The 20,649-nt window shown below is 36.9% G+C and overlaps 1 protein-coding gene across 3 annotated transcripts in view; it reads right to left on the bottom strand.

Annotated features, from left to right (window-relative positions):
* Window positions 1–431: 431 nt before the first annotated feature.
* SS18 (SS18 subunit of BAF chromatin remodeling complex) overlaps window positions 432–20,649 on the bottom strand; it is a 35,260-nt gene continuing 15,042 nt past the window's right edge. The window contains exons 5-11 of one of the 3 annotated variants that reach the window (XM_044423941.1): window positions 17,218–17,439; window positions 14,813–14,980; window positions 13,764–13,868; window positions 11,531–11,623; window positions 10,566–10,682; window positions 6,560–6,693; window positions 432–2,053 (exon numbers count right to left, since the gene is read on the bottom strand). In XM_044423941.1, the coding sequence (XP_044279876.1) occupies window positions 2,027–2,053; window positions 6,560–6,693; window positions 10,566–10,682; window positions 11,531–11,623; window positions 13,764–13,868; window positions 14,813–14,980; window positions 17,218–17,439 (866 nt within the window). In that variant the 3' untranslated portion in view covers window positions 432–2,026. The remainder of the gene's footprint in view (window positions 2,054–6,559; window positions 6,694–10,565; window positions 10,683–11,530; window positions 11,624–13,763; window positions 13,869–14,812; window positions 14,981–17,217; window positions 17,440–20,649) is intronic. The other 2 variants (XM_044423942.1, XM_044423943.1) reach the window with 2 other exon arrangements.

Here is a 20,649-nt window from a genome sequence, read left to right as displayed (position 1 = left end):
GGAGGAAATTCTGCTTATTAAAACTGCAATTTTAGTTTCCATTAAAAATGAGAATGAGACAACAGAAGATCGACTGGAAAGACAAATTATTTCTTAATGTCAGTTGAGCTTATTTTAAATGAGATAACGTATCTATAGCAGGTTATGTTCAGCGCATTTTTGTCTCAACTCATTTATCTAATTCAGTCATCTTGATTATAGCTTCATGGACCATAATTTTCAGAGAGAATTATGTAACGAACAGCCTACACATACAGCAACATGTTGATTACTCAACAGTTAATGCTAATTAACAGCTATGGGAAAAGAATTTTTATAAAGTTCTAGAATACAAATACAATTTGGATATCCTGAATCAGTATTAAAAACCAAAAATCTTTAGTCTCCAAACAAAATAAAAGATGTAGAGTCCAATGTTAAAGGAGAAAAAATTAAAATCACAAATAATTTATTCTTCTGTTAAGAGTTGATAGTTTTAAATAGTAATGAAGTACACAATGGTGGAAAATTGGCACAGAACCTAAAGCATTTCACTCATACCAATATTCTTCTTGTTTTCAGATTAAACTTGATTTAAATGTGCAACCAATGTAAAAAATGAATTTGTTCTCCATTAAAATTATGGAGGAATGCATCTATTTATCTCTTTATTCAAGTACAGCTCATCATAAATCTACCTTCCTGTTAAAATATAGCAACACATAGTAACAGTATGTTAACTCCAGGGCTTATTTTAGTTATATTTAGTTAAATATTTTCAAGACTGTCTGCATGTATTTCTGTGCAACACAGTATTCAATCATGCACTTGAAAGAAAACAGAAAGAGCTTCTTGAACAGTTTGTGTTCTCTACGGCTCTGCTGTTGTAGTGGCTACTTCACATGCAATACCTTAAGCATTAATGCAATTCACAATAGAATTTGGCATTTTTAAAAACCTCGCTAAAACCTGCTCTTGGTCTCATATTAAAGAATACAAATATGGACATAAACAACAAATGTCTTCTTTCTTAAAGATATTAACTCTCAAATGTGAAAGTTTAGAGAAGAGTTTTACAAAAGCTTCTATACTATTTTATTACATAGAAATTATACTACTAAAGTTAAATACACTTATGAAATAAAATATGTCAACCTATCTATGATTTGCTTTTTAAATACTTTGTATATTTAAGCCAAATGAAGAGTTCTTCAAATTTCTTGTTACTGCAATCAGAAAGTGATTGCAGCTTGATTTATGTGAAACTATTACACAACTGTTACAAATTCAATTTGTTTTCTTGCTACTGGGGGAGAAAAAAGCAACACAGAAAATTGCCAGTGCTAGAAACCATTTTTACAAAATAGCTTCACACAAAGTATTTCAAAATTATTTTTTATACTAAATTGCATCATACTGTCCATGATCACCTTGTCATTTAAATAGTTTGATATAAATTCTTCATACAAGGGTCCATCAAGAATGTTGAGCAACTTTCGATCTCACACAACATATCGAGACCAACACAATGACCAATGTATCATGTTTCAATCCAAATTTCTTATCTATAAGGGTTTCTGACCTTGCTCTGTGTGTAGTGTACTGACTTGCATATTCCATATGAAAAACATAATGTATAAAATATTGCTGCTGTAAAAATTTCCCCCTTCCCCTTACAAAAGAATCTGTGGAAAAATATTACATTCCCTTAACCTTCATAAACATACAATGCTGTTCACACATTTCAGTCTGTAACAGTTTGTCTGATGTAGAGTTCTAAGCCCACTGCAAAACTGTGAATGTATTTTCTGTCCAATATTGCCATCTAGAGTACAGATGGTAAAATTTTTTTTAGAAAGACTTTCAGTTTTGTCTGTAACTATCTCGGACAGGCAATATACTGCAAAAGACCCATTTATCAATAATGTGTTTGTTTTTCTCATTTTGTTGTTCCAAAACTAGATGGAATCGATAATTTCTCTCCAAAAGAGATGTCCACAGTGCTGCAGAGACAACATGGCTCCTAAGGTATTGGCTATACTTTTTTTCATTGCTGGTAGTTTCCATACTGTCCCTAAAAAGAGAAGACATAAATAGAATGTAGTTCCTTGATTTTTACAAAACAGTACACAGGATATAAATCTTCTATGCTTTCTTGCATCTTCTATGCTTTCATTTCTTCTTAACTTGAAATACGGCTATACAGATTCATTTCACAATCTCAAGACTGAATTTGGTTGTATAAAATTTGGAATTACTTATTTTGCTTAAAACTGATACTGGCATGAAGAATTTCTAATTGTTGTCTCTTCCAACAGAACCAACACTACAGGATCCCTAGAAAAGCTTACCATTAAATGCAGCATAATATAAAATATAGCAAATATAAATAGAGTGAAAAACAGCAGCAAAACCCAGATGAGAAGAACTCAAGGCAGCATAGCTAAATAGGAACATGGCCTCCAACTTCTTAAAAGGTTAAAATCCTGGGAAAAATAAAAGGGTATGTGTCTAGCACCAAAATAACACTGCAGATATCATGTGAGCTTTCCTGGTGAGGGTATTTCAGAAGCAAGATGCCACCACAATGCTTCCCCTATAGTAGTTGTCTGCCCACATAGGTGTTAAAGGAACACACAAGGACACAACCCATACAGGGGGCTCTCTCACTATCTCCATATATGCCAGGCTGTGGCATATATTTCCACCTTTTAGCTTCCTGCATTAAGAGGAAAGTCTGAAGGGAGATTCTGAGCACATTCAGAAGGATGTGCTCAGAATCCTTTTAGAAAAATGTTCCCAATAACAGGGAAGCTTCTAAGCTCGTTCAGTTGGATATATTTAGAATTCCCCTTCCTGCTTGATGAGGAAAGGCTACAGCTGGCATACATGTGGCTGACATAACTGGGCATACTGAGAACAGGGTCAGCAGACTAGGTTCAAGGCTCCCCTACACAGCTTGTAATGTTACACGTTCTTAACAACCATCAAGACATGAGATAATCTCCTGGCTTGATAGCAGTCTAATAGCTGAAGTTTGGACTAGATGCCATTTCCAAAGGAAAGTGCGCATAAATAAAACACATTACAGTAACTGAATCTGAAGTAACCAGAGTATGAACCAGAGTATGAATAACCATGGTCATCCATATCACATATTAGTAATAGTGACAAATTGTAAAAATGCAAAAGATACCTTTCCATGTAAACAAAACGTAGACTCAAATGTTTAAAAGCTGACTCCATGAAGGTATAAAATAAGACAATTTTATACAATATATTGTTGCATGAATAAACTCACTGTTCAGAATCCAGAACTATAGCATAGCAGAGCTCTATTCAAAGAGATGGAAATATACATTTCTCTTATCAAGATGCAGGTTATTACCAGAATATCCAAAATCAAAATACAGATGGTCCATTGGAATTCTTATATTAAGGACATGGTGCTTAATATTGTTTGTTTTGTTGTTCTTTTCTAGGTCATTGATAAATATTGTATGGCATACTTAAGCGGATGAGAAGCTCACAATATGCATTTCTGATCTTTCAATAACATATATTCCAAAGCATATCTCTTCAATTTTTTGTTGTACTATCAAACATATTTCATTTATTATCCACCTAGAAGTTTTACAACAACAATGAAGAATAAAGCATTGAAGTGTAGAAAGATGGTGCGCATTCTTTAAGTTCTGCAAGATTTCTACCATCTAGCACAAACTCACTTCACCTTGCTATCTATGATCAGCTTTTTATATATGAATGAAACATGCCCAGCAAAAAGAACGTTACTACTTCCTATCAGCTTCTCCTCCAGGAAAAGGAGCAACACGGGGCTACTGAACTATCTATAGTGTTGTGCTTAGAACAGGTATAGAATTCAAGTAAGCATACAGTTAACTGAATTTCTGAGATCAAATTTCCTCATAAGAACCAAGCTACACTCCATATGCCAGCAAATTTGGAAAACTCAACAGTGGCCACAGGATTGGAAAAGGTCAGTTTACATCCCGATCCCAAAGAAGGGCAATGCCAAAGAATGTTCAAACTACCGCACCATTGCACTCATTCCACATGCTAGCAAAGTTATGCTCAAAATCCTACAAGGTAGGCTCCAGCAGTATGTGGAAGTACCAGAAGTACAGGCAGGATGTTGAAGAGGGAGACAAACTAGAGATCAAATTTCTTTTTCTTTCTTTCTTTCTTTCTTTCTTTCTTTCTTTCTTTCTTTCTTTCTTTCTTGGCTGCCCCATTCGCCGAAGCCTTGGGGCGGTTTACAAATAAATAAATTAAAATACATAAATAGCAATATAAAATACACGTAACCATATAAAATAAGTCACCCTGGCCAAAAAACTTTAAAATAAAAATAACATTAACAATTAAAATGACGCTTGGATAAAAAGGTCTTCGCCTGGCGCCGAAAAACAAGTAACGATGGTGCCAGGCGGACCTCTTTGGGGAGCGCATTCCATAGATTGGGCGCCACCGCAGAGAAAGCCCTCCTCCGAGTACCTATCCTCCTAATTTCCTTCACGGAAGGTTCCCGGAGAAGGGCCTCTCCCGCAGATCTCAGGGGGCGGGCGGGCATATATGGACGTAAGCGCTCCGTCAGGTAGCCAGGACCCAAGCCGTTTAGGGCTTTAAATTGCCAACATATGCTGGATCAAGGAGAAAGCTAGGGAGTTCCAGAAAAACATCTGCTTCATTGACTATGCTAAAGCCTTTAATTGTGTGGATCACAACAAATTGTGGCAAGTTCTTAAAGAGATGGGAATACCAGAGCATCTTATTTGTCTCTTGAGAAATCTATATGCGGGTCAAGAAGCAACAGTGAGAACTGGACACGGAACCCGGAACCACTAATTGGTTCAAAATTGAGAAAGAAGTTCAGCAAGGCTGTATACTGTCACCCTGTCTATTTAACTTATATGCAGAGCACATCATGAGAAAGGCGGAGCTAGATGAATCACCAGTTGGAATTAAGACTGCTGGGAGAAATATCGACAACCTCAGATATACAAATGATACCACTCTAATGGCAGAAAGTGAAGAGGAACTAAAGACCCTTTTAATGCAGGTGAAGGAAGAAAGTGCAAAAGTTGGCTTGAAGCTCAACATTAAGAAAACTAAGACCATGGCATCCAGTCCTCTCACTTCCTGGCAAGTAGATGGGGAAGAAATGGAGGTAGTGACAGATTCTATTTTCCTGGGCTCCAAGATCACCGCAGACGGGGACTGCAGCCAAGAAATTAAAAGACGCCTGCCCCTGGGGAGGAAAGCTATGTTAAATCTAGACAGCATACTTAAAAGAGACATCACCCTGCCAACAAAAGTGCGTACAGTCAAGGCTATGGTTTTCCCAGTTGCAATGTATGGCTATGAAAACTGGACTATAAGGAAGGCTGAGCACAAAAGGATAGAGGCCTTTGAATTGTGGTGCTGGAGGAGACTCCTGCGAGTCTGTTGGACCACAAGGCGATCAAACCTGTCAGTCCTAGAGAAGATCAACCCTGACTGCTCTTTAGAAGGCCAGATACCGAAGATGAAACTCAAATACTTTGGCCACCTAATGAGAAGGAAGGACTCCCTGGAGAAGAGCCTAATGCTGGGAACAATGATGATGGCAAAAGAAGAAGGGGTCAGCAGAGGATGAGGTGGCTAGATGGTGTCACTGAAGCAGTTGGTGTGAGCTTAAGTGGACTCCAGGGGATGGTGGAAGACAGCAAGGCCTGGAGGAATGTTGTCCACGGGGTCACAATGGGTCGGACATGACTTCGCGACTAACAACAACAACAACAACCCAGTATGGTCCATATACCTAAGGAACAACAACTCTTTCTGCATCAGCCCATGCACTTAGCAGCAGTCAGGATACCAGACTTTGTTCTGTATCTCTTTCCTTATGTCAGATCAGAATAGCTATAGGGAGAACAGCTTTAATCACTGTAGTCCCTAGTCTCTAAAAAGTTTTGCCTATTGAAGTGAAAGGATGGTCTATAAAGCTTCCTTAATTTCAACTGCATTTGCTAATTTATCTGGAACATTTATTGGCTTTTAAAATTATTGTTATGTGATTTCATTTTATCTATGCCACCTTGAGTGCTTTTGAAAAGCTGCTAAAAATGGTTTTGAAATAAATAAAACAGCTGAGCTCCACCTTCTGGTTCTGTTTTCTGGGTCTAAAAGGCAGAAAAGAAAGAGCTAGAACAGCAGCTGCTGCAGAGCTGCACTTCAATCTAAATACAATGTCAGAGAGAAAGCTAAATTGCAAATTACAAATCTGACTATGTAGCACAGACTAATGCACACTAACCCTTAGAACTGCTATCAGAGTTTGACTTTCAATAAGTTGACTAAGCATCAACACCCTCAAAATAACTCACAATAATTATGAAGAAACACATTTGTTATAACTAAAAGGTTTATACTAAGATAACTGCATAAACTTGCATATATTTGGTGCCTCATTTTCTTTCATGTTTAGAAGCTTTTATAGTGGATGCATAAAATTCAAAATCTTAATGCTTGAATTGTAAAAAAAAAAAAAAGTACAAGACAGGGAATAAAAACATACCTGATCATATCCATAAGGCCTCTGTTGTGGTGGCTGTGGGGGCCCAGGTTGTGTAGGCCTGTATCCTCCATATTGTTGCCCTTGCCCTTGAGGATAATTGGAATATTGAGGTCCTGGAGCACTTTGTGAGGGACCTAAAATATTTTAGGGACCAAAATTATTTAAGCTACAAAGATTAAGGTTACCCATTCTTTTCTTTCCCTGAAGCAGGGAAATGTTACAAAGTGTTCTTTGTGTACTATTAGAACTATAGAGTTCTAAGAATAATCTCCTATTACTATGTCACTTTATTCCAGTATTTTCATTTGCAAATGTTTATCTTGCTTGTTTAAAAGTATTGCCAGCTTTTAAAGCTCAGCCAATAGGCTTGATTTAATAAAGCCAATAATAATAATTATTATGCCCCTCCACTAAAGCACTGATACAACAAACACTGCCCATTTTTGTTTCAGTAAATATACCCTGCTGTTTCACTTTCTGGCAGGCTGTGAATGAGAATGTTATGTACGAGACTACCAGAGAGATGCCTACCAGAGGCAAGTGAAGAAACTCTTTTTAAACTTTAGCTCTCCTTTTCCAATCTACCCAGCTTCAATACCTTTTGACGGTAGATTCTCTTTGTTCTACAATTGGGAAAAAACATTAGGACAGAGCAACTGCAATCTGGTGTCCAAATACTTTGATGCTTCCTCTAAAGACTCTGTAGGATCCAATTAAACTAAAAGAGCTATAAATATCTAAAAACCAGAAGGGAAACTCTCATATATAAGCAAGTCTATTTCTGTAGATATAAATTTAACTTCATCCAATACTAGAAAGCATACATGTTACATATCATGGTTCTATGAAATACCACATTTGTAATCTGGCAACAGTAAAACACAACAATATTCTCCATATTCTCTGCCCTTTAGAGATAATGCTGATTGTTTATGGTGGTGGTGTTCAACTAAAATTGCTAACAGGTGTGTGTAAAGCTGCAGTAATTCAGATACAGGAATATTATCATACTGGGTCATGGGATTAATTATACTTTTTCAGAAAATTGCAATATTAACAGAAAAATCCCTGAAATGCAAATGTGGTCTAATTTCCACGTAATGCTAAACCATCATTTAGTTACAACATGGTTTGTTGCCCTACACAGGGTTTGACTGGTTTTAGTTACTATGGTTTGTTGTCTCAGTGCTTGTTTCCCTCCTTCACACATGCCCTGTATCCCAACTGCCTTTGAGATACTGCAATACTGACAGGTAAAGAGGCTGCATCTGTAGCCTGGTAAAATTCCCCATGAACAACTCACAGTTTTGGATTAACATTTAATGATAACACATGTGTCATGAGTATTCTCCTATAATATGTTTGGATATGGAGTGTCTTTAACTTTCTTGATATCGTTCTCTCCTTCTCTTAGTATGTAACCCTGCCACGGGGATTTAATTCCAGTCTTATTAACTTATCCCACAGTATGGTGCCCAAACTATGAGGCTCCTTCATTGGACTATGTGGTCCTGAAGGTGAGACATAGATATTTAAACAGCCTATGACTCTGAATTAACAATAAACAAAATAAAAAGTTAATTGAACAAGAAGCGTATTGGTTTCAAGATGTTCTGTAACTTATTAATAACTTCTGACTGAGGTATCACTCTTTCCCTTCTCAAACAGTTCCCACTCTCAAATCCACCTTTCTCTCCTGAATATACTTTGACCAGTCTTTATTCTATTTATCTCAGTTTTTATCCATTTATCTTTCCCTTCTGCTCTCAGATTCTATCTCTCACACCCTTACAATACTTGACAATATTAGGTTTTGACTCTCCCTAGTCACTAAAATGTCCTCTAAGTTTTCTACTTCCTTCCATTTCCTTTTGAATCTTAAATGCTTTTCATAGCACTATATGAGATTCATTTAACTTCGGCAGCCATTTCAACAGGCTTTACAGTCAAACATAAGAGGGAGAAGCAGGGCTATTCCATTAGCCCTGTTGAAAGCCTTAATGTTTATCCTTTATCCTCTCTATTCCTTTACTTTATGTTGTGTCTTTTAGATTGTAAGCTATGGAATGCCTTCTTTTATCACTTGTTTGAGGTCTGCTCCTGAACCTTTGGGTGGTGATAAAAAAATTTCTGAATCAATAAATCAATAATAGTTGTGCAGTCTTTGGATGCTAACCAAAGCTTAGAATAATGGGTACACTATAAATGCTATCTCAGTTGAACTCAAGCTAGCATTGGTCTTTTACAGCAGCATCCTGCACTCTAAGACTTCAAAGATCTACTTTTAGCTTTGGTATTACTGAGGCAGCCTGTTTTTTTTAATTAACACTGATTAATAATGAATTATTCAATGCATCAAGTGAAAAGATGTTCACATACAGGGACTTTTGGGCATTCTTCCCACTTGGAACCCTGTTAAAGCCTCAGGTCTGGAAGGTTGGTAAACACAATAGGAGAAGGGAAAATGAGTGGAGGCAACTAACATGAATAGGAGCTCCACTGCCTCTGCCCAATTTCTTCTTCCCACTGTAGATCCTTATCCCACAACCCATGTTTTCCTTGAGCATTTCCAAAACTCAGGTTGTTTTTCAAGGGTGCAAGGGATGGTAGTGGAAAGGACAACGTAAGGAATTTACTGTACTCAAGCATTTTTATGTAAACACTTCACAGTGTTTACATAAAAATGTAAATTCACAGGTGCTAAGGTTTCCATAACTTGATTTAACTGGCTTCTCTTTTAGAAATGCAAACCACATTTTTGCAGAGAAAGAACTATGTGTATCCTTCAGATGTAATGGAAATGTGTGCTCACATACTATTACTTCCCCTTTTCAACTCTGATATGGCCAAAAGGAATTCAAATGCACCTAATTTCCATTTTTAAACTAACTAGAGTACCCTGTTATGTTTGAATAAGAGGACATTGGTTAATGAACAAGCCAAGAATATAGATCACAGTTTGAATCTGGCTTATTTGAATTAACCAGTCTTTTATCAGTTTCCCCAAATTCAGACAAACCAAGGATTTCTGGTTAATTTAAAAGCAGAAGCAAAATCTTCTGATCTTCTCCATGTGACCAAGCCAGAGAAAGAGAGGAGGGAGGAATACACAAGTGTGTGACTTGTGCGTGTCACATTATTCCATAACTTAACATTAGGTATGAAAAGGCTTTTGGTTAAATAGATAACAAAATCCCTCACTAGCTAATAGTCAAGTTTCTTAAATATTCAGTTATTGCCACATTTTTTTCCTGAAAGCAATCACTTGGATTAGCATGGCCATGACAGGTTTGTTGTATGCCCTAATTCTTACTGTCACTATACCATGCAAAGCATTGACTAACCTTATGTTGCAAAGGGTGGATGATCACCCTTTGACCAGTACTGAATGTTTTCCTCTGTTAAAGAACAGGACTAGAAATTTCTTTATACCTGAATAAATTTCTTTTACCTGAAAATTTCTTTTGAATGTGGAAGCTCTGCTGTTACATGATAAAGTCTTGGGGTTTGTTTTGTTTGTTTGTTTGGTGGTTATCTGACTTGACATGTGCTTGGGGATTGTCAGCTGCCTGCTAGGGCCTTAAGAAGAGCTTTGGAAATGAATCTGGATTCTTAGAACTGATCCATTCCACGGAGGGGGAGGCGGTTATACATGTGCAGATTCTAACTCTGTGTAAAATGTTTAGAAATATCATTTTATTGTTTCAAATTCAAAGTTGCTTAATTTCCAGCCTATAGTTATTCATCATATTCTAAACTGCCTGAATGTTGCCTTCTGTGCCAGCCTACAAGTGTAAATGCTCTGTTGTCCCATATGCTACTGGCAAAAAGGCATTTAGAAGGCCAAAAGAAAAGTATATAGATAGATCTAAGTAGAGTGGTGGCAAGCACCTATACTTGGATTTATGACATTGTTAATAAAAGCTTTAACAGGAAGGTTTGAAACATGCAAAACACTTCAGTTAACATCCAGGTTTTCCACTTCATCTTGGCTTCCATTACTTACCATAACCTTGCTGCTGTCCAGGGTAACCCTGCTGACCTGGATACTGTTGCTGCTGATAACCCTGTTGCTGAGGTGGTGCCTGATATGCATCTTGCTGTTGAGAGTATTGTGAGTTTCCTGAAACATGAGGTTAAGCAAAGACAATTACAAAGCACTTTCTCGGGTTCTATTTTTCTTTCTAAAAGATGCACAGCGAACACCACGAAACAAAATGAAAATGCAGTCTTGATCTCAAAAAACTGAATGAAATAAAGGAAAACAAACCAAAAATAGAAGGAATTCGGCCAAACTGCAGTTAAAGTCAGATTTTGCAACGCTAAACTGCAGTATTTGAGCATCTCTGCCAAACAAGCACTAAGTTTACTGGAATGTGATGCCATAATTTGATAAGGCAATGACTATGCTAAAAAAAACAAAAACAAAAAAGGACAAAATTAAAGACAGCTACAGAGCACATACTAGCTACACAAATCAGCAAGCTGTTTCCTAATGGCACTATATTTGTATGTATACATACACACAAAATATATAACTGGACCATTGAGTTTATGTTGAAATAGAAATATTCGATTGAAAAAAATACTAAATGTTTTAGGGCACAATCCTATGCATGCTTAAACAAACATAAAAACAAAAAAAGTCTTACAATGCCCAGCATGTTCCAGTCAGCAATACTGGCTGCCAAATGCTGGGAGTTGGAGAATCTTTTCTAGGCAAACATGCATAGGATTCTGCCCTTAGTCATTTTAGAATTGTCGAATTTAAGGTTATACGTTTAGATGTTTGCAAGAAATGATTTTGAATGGTTCAAGTTCCCTGCAATTCTCAACAGCCAGCAACTAATAGTCTACAAGAGCTTTGCATGGGCAGGAAACACGTTATGTTGTGCAAGAATTTATTCCTTTGTGGAAGGGAAGAGGAAAAGGAATGTATGTGCGCACATGTGTGTGAAGGTATATAGATACCTCCTTCGTAGTAATGTTGGGAGGAATCCTCATAAGGCCTATCGTAGCCTTGTTCAGGATACGACGGTTGCTGATAACCGTAATCACTATGACCTACATCAATTCGACAAGAGACAGGAAGAAACGTTAATGGCCTCTGAGTGAAAACCCTAAAAAGATTTCATCTTACTGAAAAATCAGTGTCAGCTGGAAACACATAAAAAAGAACCTTCAAATTGAATTAGAAGGATTTACCAATAGGATTTCCTTTCATATTGAATTAACATGTGATGGGGGAAAATTAGTTAATGAAGTAGTTTTAGCAACATCACAGTGAGGAATGGTCTTAAGTTTCTGATAATCTTTGTTAGGGGGAAAAATACTTTGGTTTTTTTTTTTAATGAAAGCATTTAGGCCTTTTGCATGTAAATAACCCGAATTTAATTAGAAGGAACAAAGAAACCAATTATCATACTTTGTTGAACACCTGTTCTACTGATTTCCAATTCAAAAGCATATGCTGCTAAAAGCAGTGTGAACTACAGCAAATAAAACTCAATGAACTTCCAAGTAATTTTATACAGTTTTTGTATAAAATATATATTTCAAAATATGGGCCTTTACCCTAAAAAAAAGTACTATTCAGTTTTTCTAAACTATTATAAGAGAAAGGATGTATTTCCTTACAAATTCCGCTTTACCATATTATCATAAATAGTAAATGTTATGACATCTGCCATTAGGATCCAGTTGACTTGATGTTGGCTTTAATAACTTGCATAGTTCCATTTGCAATTAAAAATCTAGTTCATTATGTACTCTTGGACACAATTAAAATGTGCTTTTGTTAAAAGGGTCACTAGACTTGATCACAAGATTGTAATGACCATTCTCCGTTTATTAAACTCTTATTTCTTAATCATGGGCATCACACATTTTACTCAACTAAATCCTCATAATTAGCTTTGTCTACTGAACATCATCTCTATATCCCATTAATGTCCTGCTTATCAAAGAAAGCCATGTTATAATTACTGTCATAATTTGTAGATCATATTTGTCACATTGACTGTTGGTGAACAGCATATACTTGCCAAACATATCAGAACTTGGTGGATCCCTATAATTTATCTAGCTGCAAGTACATTTTAGAAAGTCTTTACAAAAATTATCTAAACCACAGTTTGAGATTATCATTACATTATGTTTTTTGTGTTCTACTACATGTAACATAAAGCAGCCAGATATGCCACAGTATGAATTCTGAGAAAGATTAACAAATTTTAAGCTAGCTTTTCTGTAGTATTATTATATTCCTGTATTTCACAAATTTGGTTCTAGGTTGATCCAATACAAGGGGTGTTCAAGACTGATTTCAAGACTGATTTTGTGACATGCGAATTAAGTAAATCATGAATATGGTGATGACCAATGGCAAATGGGTAGTTTAAAACTTGGCACAACCAAGTTCAGCACATTGAAAGATGACACACATACAATTAAATAGCAACAAATAGTCGCTATGGAATATTGCAAGTAGGTGATCTACCTTTCATCCAGAACTTTACATAGAAAATGCACTGCTGCCTCTTAGAGAAACCAGTATCTGTTTAGATTATACTTTTTACCATATCTATTGTTTAAAAGCTGATTTCCTGAGCAGTATCTTTATATCTCCATATATTCTAAATAAGGACCTCTCATTTAAGTGAATTTACTTTGATATTCAGATAACTTTGCAATCCCTTACAATGCAATAAATCCAAAAATTACATGGTCTGAAAAATCATAAGGATGCTAAAAGAAAAATGACATAATATATGATATGTTACTGCAGGTACAAGTTGCCATAAACTAAAAAAAAAACCCTACTATGTTCAAAAGCATATTGCTCATATGATTAAGGGCTTTTAGTATCAATGCAATCAACTATAACCTCAGTTTAAAAATGTTTTTTGTAAGCAAAATAGCATTGTCAGCAGACATACTACATGACTGCATAAACACTCCTATGTAAGTAAAGGATCTTCAGTAGATCTAGCCAATGAAGGGGATTCTTTGTTACTATACTAAAACTGAAGTTACAACGTTGTACTTGAGTGAACTGTAAAATAAAGTTATCTTTTACATTTCAAATGACTGAAGATAAAACGTCTTCTAGTGAACAGTTACTAAAAATTGTTCATCCAAAAGTTTTGTATATAACTAGTAATGGGCAGGTATGTAAAATGGGAAAGTTATTATGAGAGATTACCATCAGGGTAATATTGCTGGTTCATGCCTTCTGGAGGACCTTGTCCACCATGACTGTATTGGTCCCCATAATAGTCTTCCTGGCCTGAGTACTGCTGTGGTGGGCCTGAAAAACCACAACCAGTCAATATGTAAATAACTTATTTTCTCTGTTAGCATACTTGCTAATTTCTCAGGTTGTTATGAGAAATAGCCTTTATCTATAGATTCCCCCCACCCATGTCACTATGGAGAACATAACTAATGCTTGGTGACTACACATGTATGGATTACATAAAGCAAGTTGACTGCATTTAAAACCCAAGATGCTAGAAATATAAGTTTCTAAAATACAGACAATATATATTGCTTTCTTATAAAGAAAGAGATAGAAAAATATACATTTCAACATTAAAATTCATACTAGCGACTTTTTCAAGTTCTATTTTTTTGGGCAAATGTAAAAGTACAGGCTTTTAAATAGCCACCTGTCATGTGCTTGCCTCCAAATGCTGAGACTTTACAAAGATTTACAAAGATTTGCTCTTATAGCCATGAAATTACCAACAGAGGGTAGGCTTATGGACAAGTTAAAAAACTACATTTACACAATAGCACCTTTGAGAAAAGTTGATATAGAAAAACATAAATTGTACAGAAATCTAAATGGAATAATACAGACAAATAGCAATCACAAATTTCTGAAAGCCAGTTCTTTCGTACCCAAAACAACACCATCCATGTACAAGATGGAAATACCTGCAGACTCAGAGGAACCCAAAAGTCTACAGAGGTACAAACTCACTTTTTAAACTCCCCTAAAGGTGAAAAAGCCAAAATAGCACAAAGAGGACTGAGCTCAGTGGCACTGTATACTGACTACTTAGGAGAAGGGGAGAAAAGACAACCTGTGGGAGAGGCAGAATGGAAATGGAGTAGCCAGAATCCTAAACATTTTACACAACATTTTTTTGCAGAACCTACTTGTTGATTATACATGGAAAACTTAGTTGAAAGTTTTCCTTGTATGTCAATTTCTTGAACAGTAGAATGCATACCCTCTAATCTTACCTTGCTGTGGTGGCCTGTATGGAGGAATTTGCCTCTGTCCCATCATATGATTTCCTTGGTTAACTTGGCCCATCATTCCCATTGGTGGTTGTTGTCCTTGATAATGTTGTCCACCTCCCTGGGGCATGTTGTATTGTTGAGAAGGTGGCTGTTGGTGCATCATTGGGCCTACAATGTGGGGGAGAAATCACTTTTAAATTGTGTTCTGTTGTAACCTACACTGAAGACAAATTGAAACCATACTTTGGCGGCACTAAAAAAAGAAAATAAATTGAGTATTTAGAATGCAAAAAGGAAGGCGGCATCTGTATGATGCACAAAAAAGTAAGGCTTCCATGCAGAACATGATAGCTGATTAATGAGAGAAATTCTGGTTACAGTGCAGAACTTGTTCGACTTGTTTAAAACAGCTATTAGATAGCTGTTGAAGATACTCCTGAACAGTTTTATTGACTTCACTAGACCTAATTTGGTACAGGAATGTGAGGACTACAATTAATTAATTAATTTTGCCGCCCTATATCATTTCTTTACAACTTTTATATGCCGTCCTATATGTGAGACATCTCAGAACAGCTTACAATATCAAAATCAGAATACACTAAAACAATCAATTGCAATATAATAAAACAATAAATAACAATAAAAATAAACAAATTAAATCAAAAGCAACTGTTAAAACCGTTAAAATTTTAATTTTTTAAAATAGCAATTGAATAAAAAGATTTGACCTGGCTCCGAAAAAGAATATAGGCTCGGCACCAGGCAAATAAGGAAAAATTTATGTAAAGAATAAAGTAGTGTTTGCTTTAACAGGTGTATAAAGCCTGCTCCAAGATCCTCTGTATAGAAGACAAGGAAAACCTGCCAACTTACCACACTACTTTTTCTCTTCATTATAACCAGAGCACTGTGCCAACTCCAATTTTCCTAACTACAGACTGACTTGGTTCAAGCAGTTATAGACCTATCATAAGTTAAATATGCTGCAGTGTATGCAGTCTCTATTTTGACATTTGCTCTAACTCTTATAAATCAAAAGAAACTGTTGAAACACAGCTCAATTCCAAGCAAATACTTTGTGGAGATGGTATTATATTAATGCAAAGTTAGCCACCTGTGGCAGCATTTTTGCCACTTGAACTTTGAATAATGAAATGAATCATTTTTTTAAAAGTATCAAACATGATTTTGAATAAACAACTGAAAAATATTTTACAGAACATACAGAACATACAGAGAGTCCAATCAGAGATTTGCATGAGACTTACAATGAACACAGTAGAAACCATGTGCGCAGAATGGAATGGCATCAGGAAGTGATAAAAGCTGATATCGCAAAGTCTGGGCACAACTACCAAGGAGGCCCTACTCGGCTTATCTTCAAAACTACTAACAAAGCAAAATAGATCTTCCTATGGTTTTCCCAGTTGCAATTTATGGCTGTGAAAACTGGACCATAAGGAAGACTGAGCACCAAAGGACTGAGGCCTTTGAACTGTGGTGCTGGAGGAGACTCCTGTGACTCCCTTGGACTGCAAGGAGATCAAACCAGTTAGTCCTAGAGGAGATCAACCCTGACTGCTCTTTAGAAGGCCAGCTACTGAAGATGAAACTCAAATACTTTGGCCACCTAATGAGAAGGAAGGACTCCCAGGGGAAGAGCCTAATGCTGGGAACAATAGATGGCAAAAGAAGAAGGGGACGGCAAAGGATGAGGTGGCTAGATGGAGTCACTGAGGCAGTTGGTATGAGCTTAGGTGGACTCCGGAGGATGGTGGAGGACAGGAAGGTCTGGAGGAGTGTTGTCCATGGGGTCACGATGGGTCGGACACGACTTCGCGACTAACAAGAACAACACAATGCAGAACAGATCTTCCCACAACAATGTGAATAATTAGGAAATCCACATGGGAGGAGCCAGTCCTTCTGGTATCCTAGTAGTAGCTGCTACTGTGGAAATTATTAAACATTTGTTTTTAAGTCATTATATCATTACTAAGAGCCTGTGTGGTGGTTAGAGTTGGAATGGGGCCCTCAGAGGTCTGGGTTCTATAGTCCATTCATCCATGAAGCTCATGGGTGACTGGGCTAGTCAATCACTTTTAGTTTAACCTATCTCACAGAGTAGTTGTGAGGATAACAAGGAGCTATCTAAGCCACCTTGGATTCCTCACAAGAGGAAAAAAAGCCAGTATATACATTCAATACAACAACAACAACAACTTTCTGTGCTTCAGGACTTCAATCTTCCTAGCATTTAATGAAAATGCAAAGTTGTTAGTACTGAAATAAATGTAATACTAGCTAAACTTGATTAAAAGCACATAAAAGGACCCTCTTATTTATTTAGAAACTTTTGACTAATATTTAACAGAGTACAAACAAGACATTTCTTAATTTACCTTGATTTGGTGGCATGCTTATATTTGGTCTGGGACCATAGTTGGCCATAGGTTGTCCTTGGCTCATTGTCATCTGATTCTGTCCAGGCATGCTTTGAGAAGATGGCACTGAATGATTATAACCTCCCATAGACCCATGTGTACTTGAAGGCATGTTCATAGAACTGTTTGTCATGTTGAGCTGGTTCGGTCCATGTCCTTGCATAGGCATGTGATTAGGTCCTTTGAAGAAAAAGGAATTCTTTAAATGTCTTGAAAACACACAAAGTTCACCATGATTCTTGAGCCACCTTGAACCTACAGAAGTAGGCAGCATATAAATCAAAGTCTAAATAAATAATCTGATAAATTGATAAATAAAATCAATACCTTAAAAAAACCCAAGGCTGAAATTATGTCTATATTTGTACTGCTATTCAAAGATACACTATTTTACATCATTGGCAACATCGCCAAAAAATCCAATGACAGTTTTCAACATTATGAAGATAACGCTGTTTTGATAGCTAAAACAATAGACACATTTTAAAATGTTCTAAAATACTAACAATGGCCCTTAAGATTCTTTGATGAGAATATACATAAAAATACACCCTTTTCCTTTATAGATAGTTCATCTGCTATTGCCAATCCTTCTCTTGTAACATAGAGTCTCATGGCATGTTCTACAGTACATTCCAGTTTTGTGTGGCAAGGTTGGTCAGTGATGGTACACAGGTGTTAAAGCAAACTATGGGGAAAAAAGAGGAATTTTCAAAGAAGACAGAAGCAAGAAACTACTGTAATTTGCCAGAAAGCTTCAGCTATGGAATAGTATAGAAATGAAAAGTGGAAGATGATGGCAGAGGAACCATACAAGCCCATGGCATACCCTTAGTGGCCTAGTCATGATTAGGTGATTAGAAACGTTACTGCTCAAAGCTGCAATAGTTCACATTTTATTTTATTTATTAAAACATTTCTATGATGCCCCATTCGCCGAAGCCTCGGGGCGGCTCACAACATAAAATAAAATACAGAAATAACAATAAAAAATAACAATATAAAATAAATAACAATATAAAAGATAAAACATATAAAACATTGCACAAACGACTTAAATGACAAATGACTACATTCAAATACTGATAGATCTACAGCAGCTTTTCCCACTGGATGTCCCCAAGATGGATTGAACCACAACTCCCAGAACCCCTGGCCAGCATAGTTACACATCTGGAAGTTATAAGGAAAGTTGATCTACAGTTACATAAACAGTTTACCCCTCAGTGCAGATCCAATATAAAGCAGCTGCATATGCACAGAAAGGAAAACTACATATGCCACTGAGGTGTGCTCTCTCATTTTCATTACAATAATTTGCCAGCTGATAAGGCAATTAGCATTTACACAGAATAGCAGTTTGATTCTTTGGCTATGAAGGGTGATGTAGTAAAACTAAAAACATATATCATTATACTGTTATATATACACAGGCTTGGAAAGTCTTAAAGGATAAAAAATCTGTTCATATTACACAAAGTTCTCTCTGCAACAAACTTAAGTTAGTTTTCTCTGATTGATTGACTGATTGATAAAATTTGTATGCCGTCCAATTACTAACGTCTCTGGCCGGCTAACAGCATAAATAAATTGATGACCCACTCTGGCTGCAAGTTAATAAAATACAATAATAAAATTCAATATTAAAACATATTAAAATATTGATTAAATAAAAAGGTCTTCTTTGATTATCTTGCCTCCTTTCAAAAAAAAAAAAAAAACCCCACACACAATGAGGAACATATACGTTGCAAGGAATGTGAATTTGAAGTGACATTTCCATGTACATGGGCATTAGTATATTTGATTATCAAGACCAGAAAGGTTTAAACTGAAACAAGTATTGTATTAATACCAGACTGCATGTTTCCCTGGGAATTTTATTATCCAGGCATTAGCCAGGCCTAATCAGCTTCCAAGAATGGGCAGGACTTTGCAGCTATGGGCAACTTGTACATTGCTATAGGATTGCCCATTTCTAACATTTTTAGGCCTGTCTAAAGCCTAATTAGTAAATGCATGAGCGTAATAAATTTGTCATACAGGTACAGTAGGCCCTCTGGAGCCATATGTCAAGTTTACTGCTCTCCTGTAATGCATGACACCAATTCAAAGTTGAAACAGTTTTCCTCTTTTATTATGGATACCTTGCTTCACACACACACACACATTACTGTGATGGCTTCGCTGGTTTCTGTTTCATTTCCAAGTTCAATTCAAAGTGTTGCTTAAAACCTGTTTATTTAAATGAGCATCTCCTCCTACATTATCTTGCCTACCCATATTGTTGGAGAAGGTCCTGCTGTGTCCCTCTGCTGGCATAATGAAGTTGGTGAGGAGATGGGAAATGGCATCCTGTGATGTAAAGCCCAAGCTGCATAACTTAGTGCTTTTGCAGATCTGCCTGGCCACCTTCTTGATGGTATCCAAATGTCATAGAGTGTTTAGTTCCTATTTGCCTATGGTATGACCTGGTTGTGATTTTTAGGGTTGGCCCACCTCTTAATTTCAGTCCGTAGCTTTTTTTTTTGGTTTTGGCTTTTACTCAAGGTTGAAAAAGGACTCTCAGAAAACTGCAGCTTTATATCAAAACACGTATACATTTTGAAATTCTGCATTTAAAATGATACCAAGCTCTTGCACAGACAAAAAATGAATTATATTTCAAATTCATATGAAATGAATTATATTTCAAATTCAAAAAATGAATTGTGAATATATACATATATTCATAGTATATACTATATGTTATATAGCATATGCTTTATAACAGGGGTCCTCAAACTTTTGCACCAGGGGGCCAGTTGAAAGCTGCCAGTGCTGGGTGTGGCCTAGAAAGGAGGTGCTGGTTGGGTGCGTGGGCCAGCGTGGGGGTGGGAACAGGGGTGGTGCGTGCGGGCACCCACCAGGGACAGGGCAAGGCGAGGCGAGGCGAGGCGAGGCATGGGTGGGCATGCGCAACAAGAGGAGGCAAGGGAAGGAGAGGCGTGGGTGGGGGTGGGCATGAGCCACAAGGCGGGTGCACGAGACAGCGGCTTGCTCACTTGGAGATCGTTTTCTCCGAGCGAGCAAAGTGCTGTCTCCCCACACGTGGGGTGAGGTGGGCGGCGGTGTGCGCGCATGGTGGGTGCAAATGGGCATGGCAGGCTGGATAAATGGGCATGGTGGGCTGGATTTGGGCCCCGGGCCGTACTTTGAGGACCCATGCTTTATAAGATATAGTATAAGCTAAACAACTTGTAAATGAATAACATTGTCTGTTAGTTTAATCCAATTTCAGTGGGAGATTTTCTATGGTTAAATGGCTGTACCAAATGTAAGTTGTATTTATTTTTCTTAGCCTTCTCCAAGTAGTCCAGAGTTCAAATGCGTATTATTTCATGTTTTATC

This window comes from Varanus komodoensis, unplaced genomic scaffold, assembly GCF_004798865.1.
Source record: "Varanus komodoensis strain SLA01 unplaced genomic scaffold, ASM479886v1 scaffold14_1, whole genome shotgun sequence".
In the NCBI taxonomy this organism is placed as follows: domain Eukaryota; kingdom Metazoa; phylum Chordata; class Lepidosauria; order Squamata; family Varanidae; genus Varanus; species Varanus komodoensis.
The sequence above is the reverse complement of the archived record's forward strand: the minus strand, read 5'-3'. Positions and strand labels throughout refer to the sequence as shown.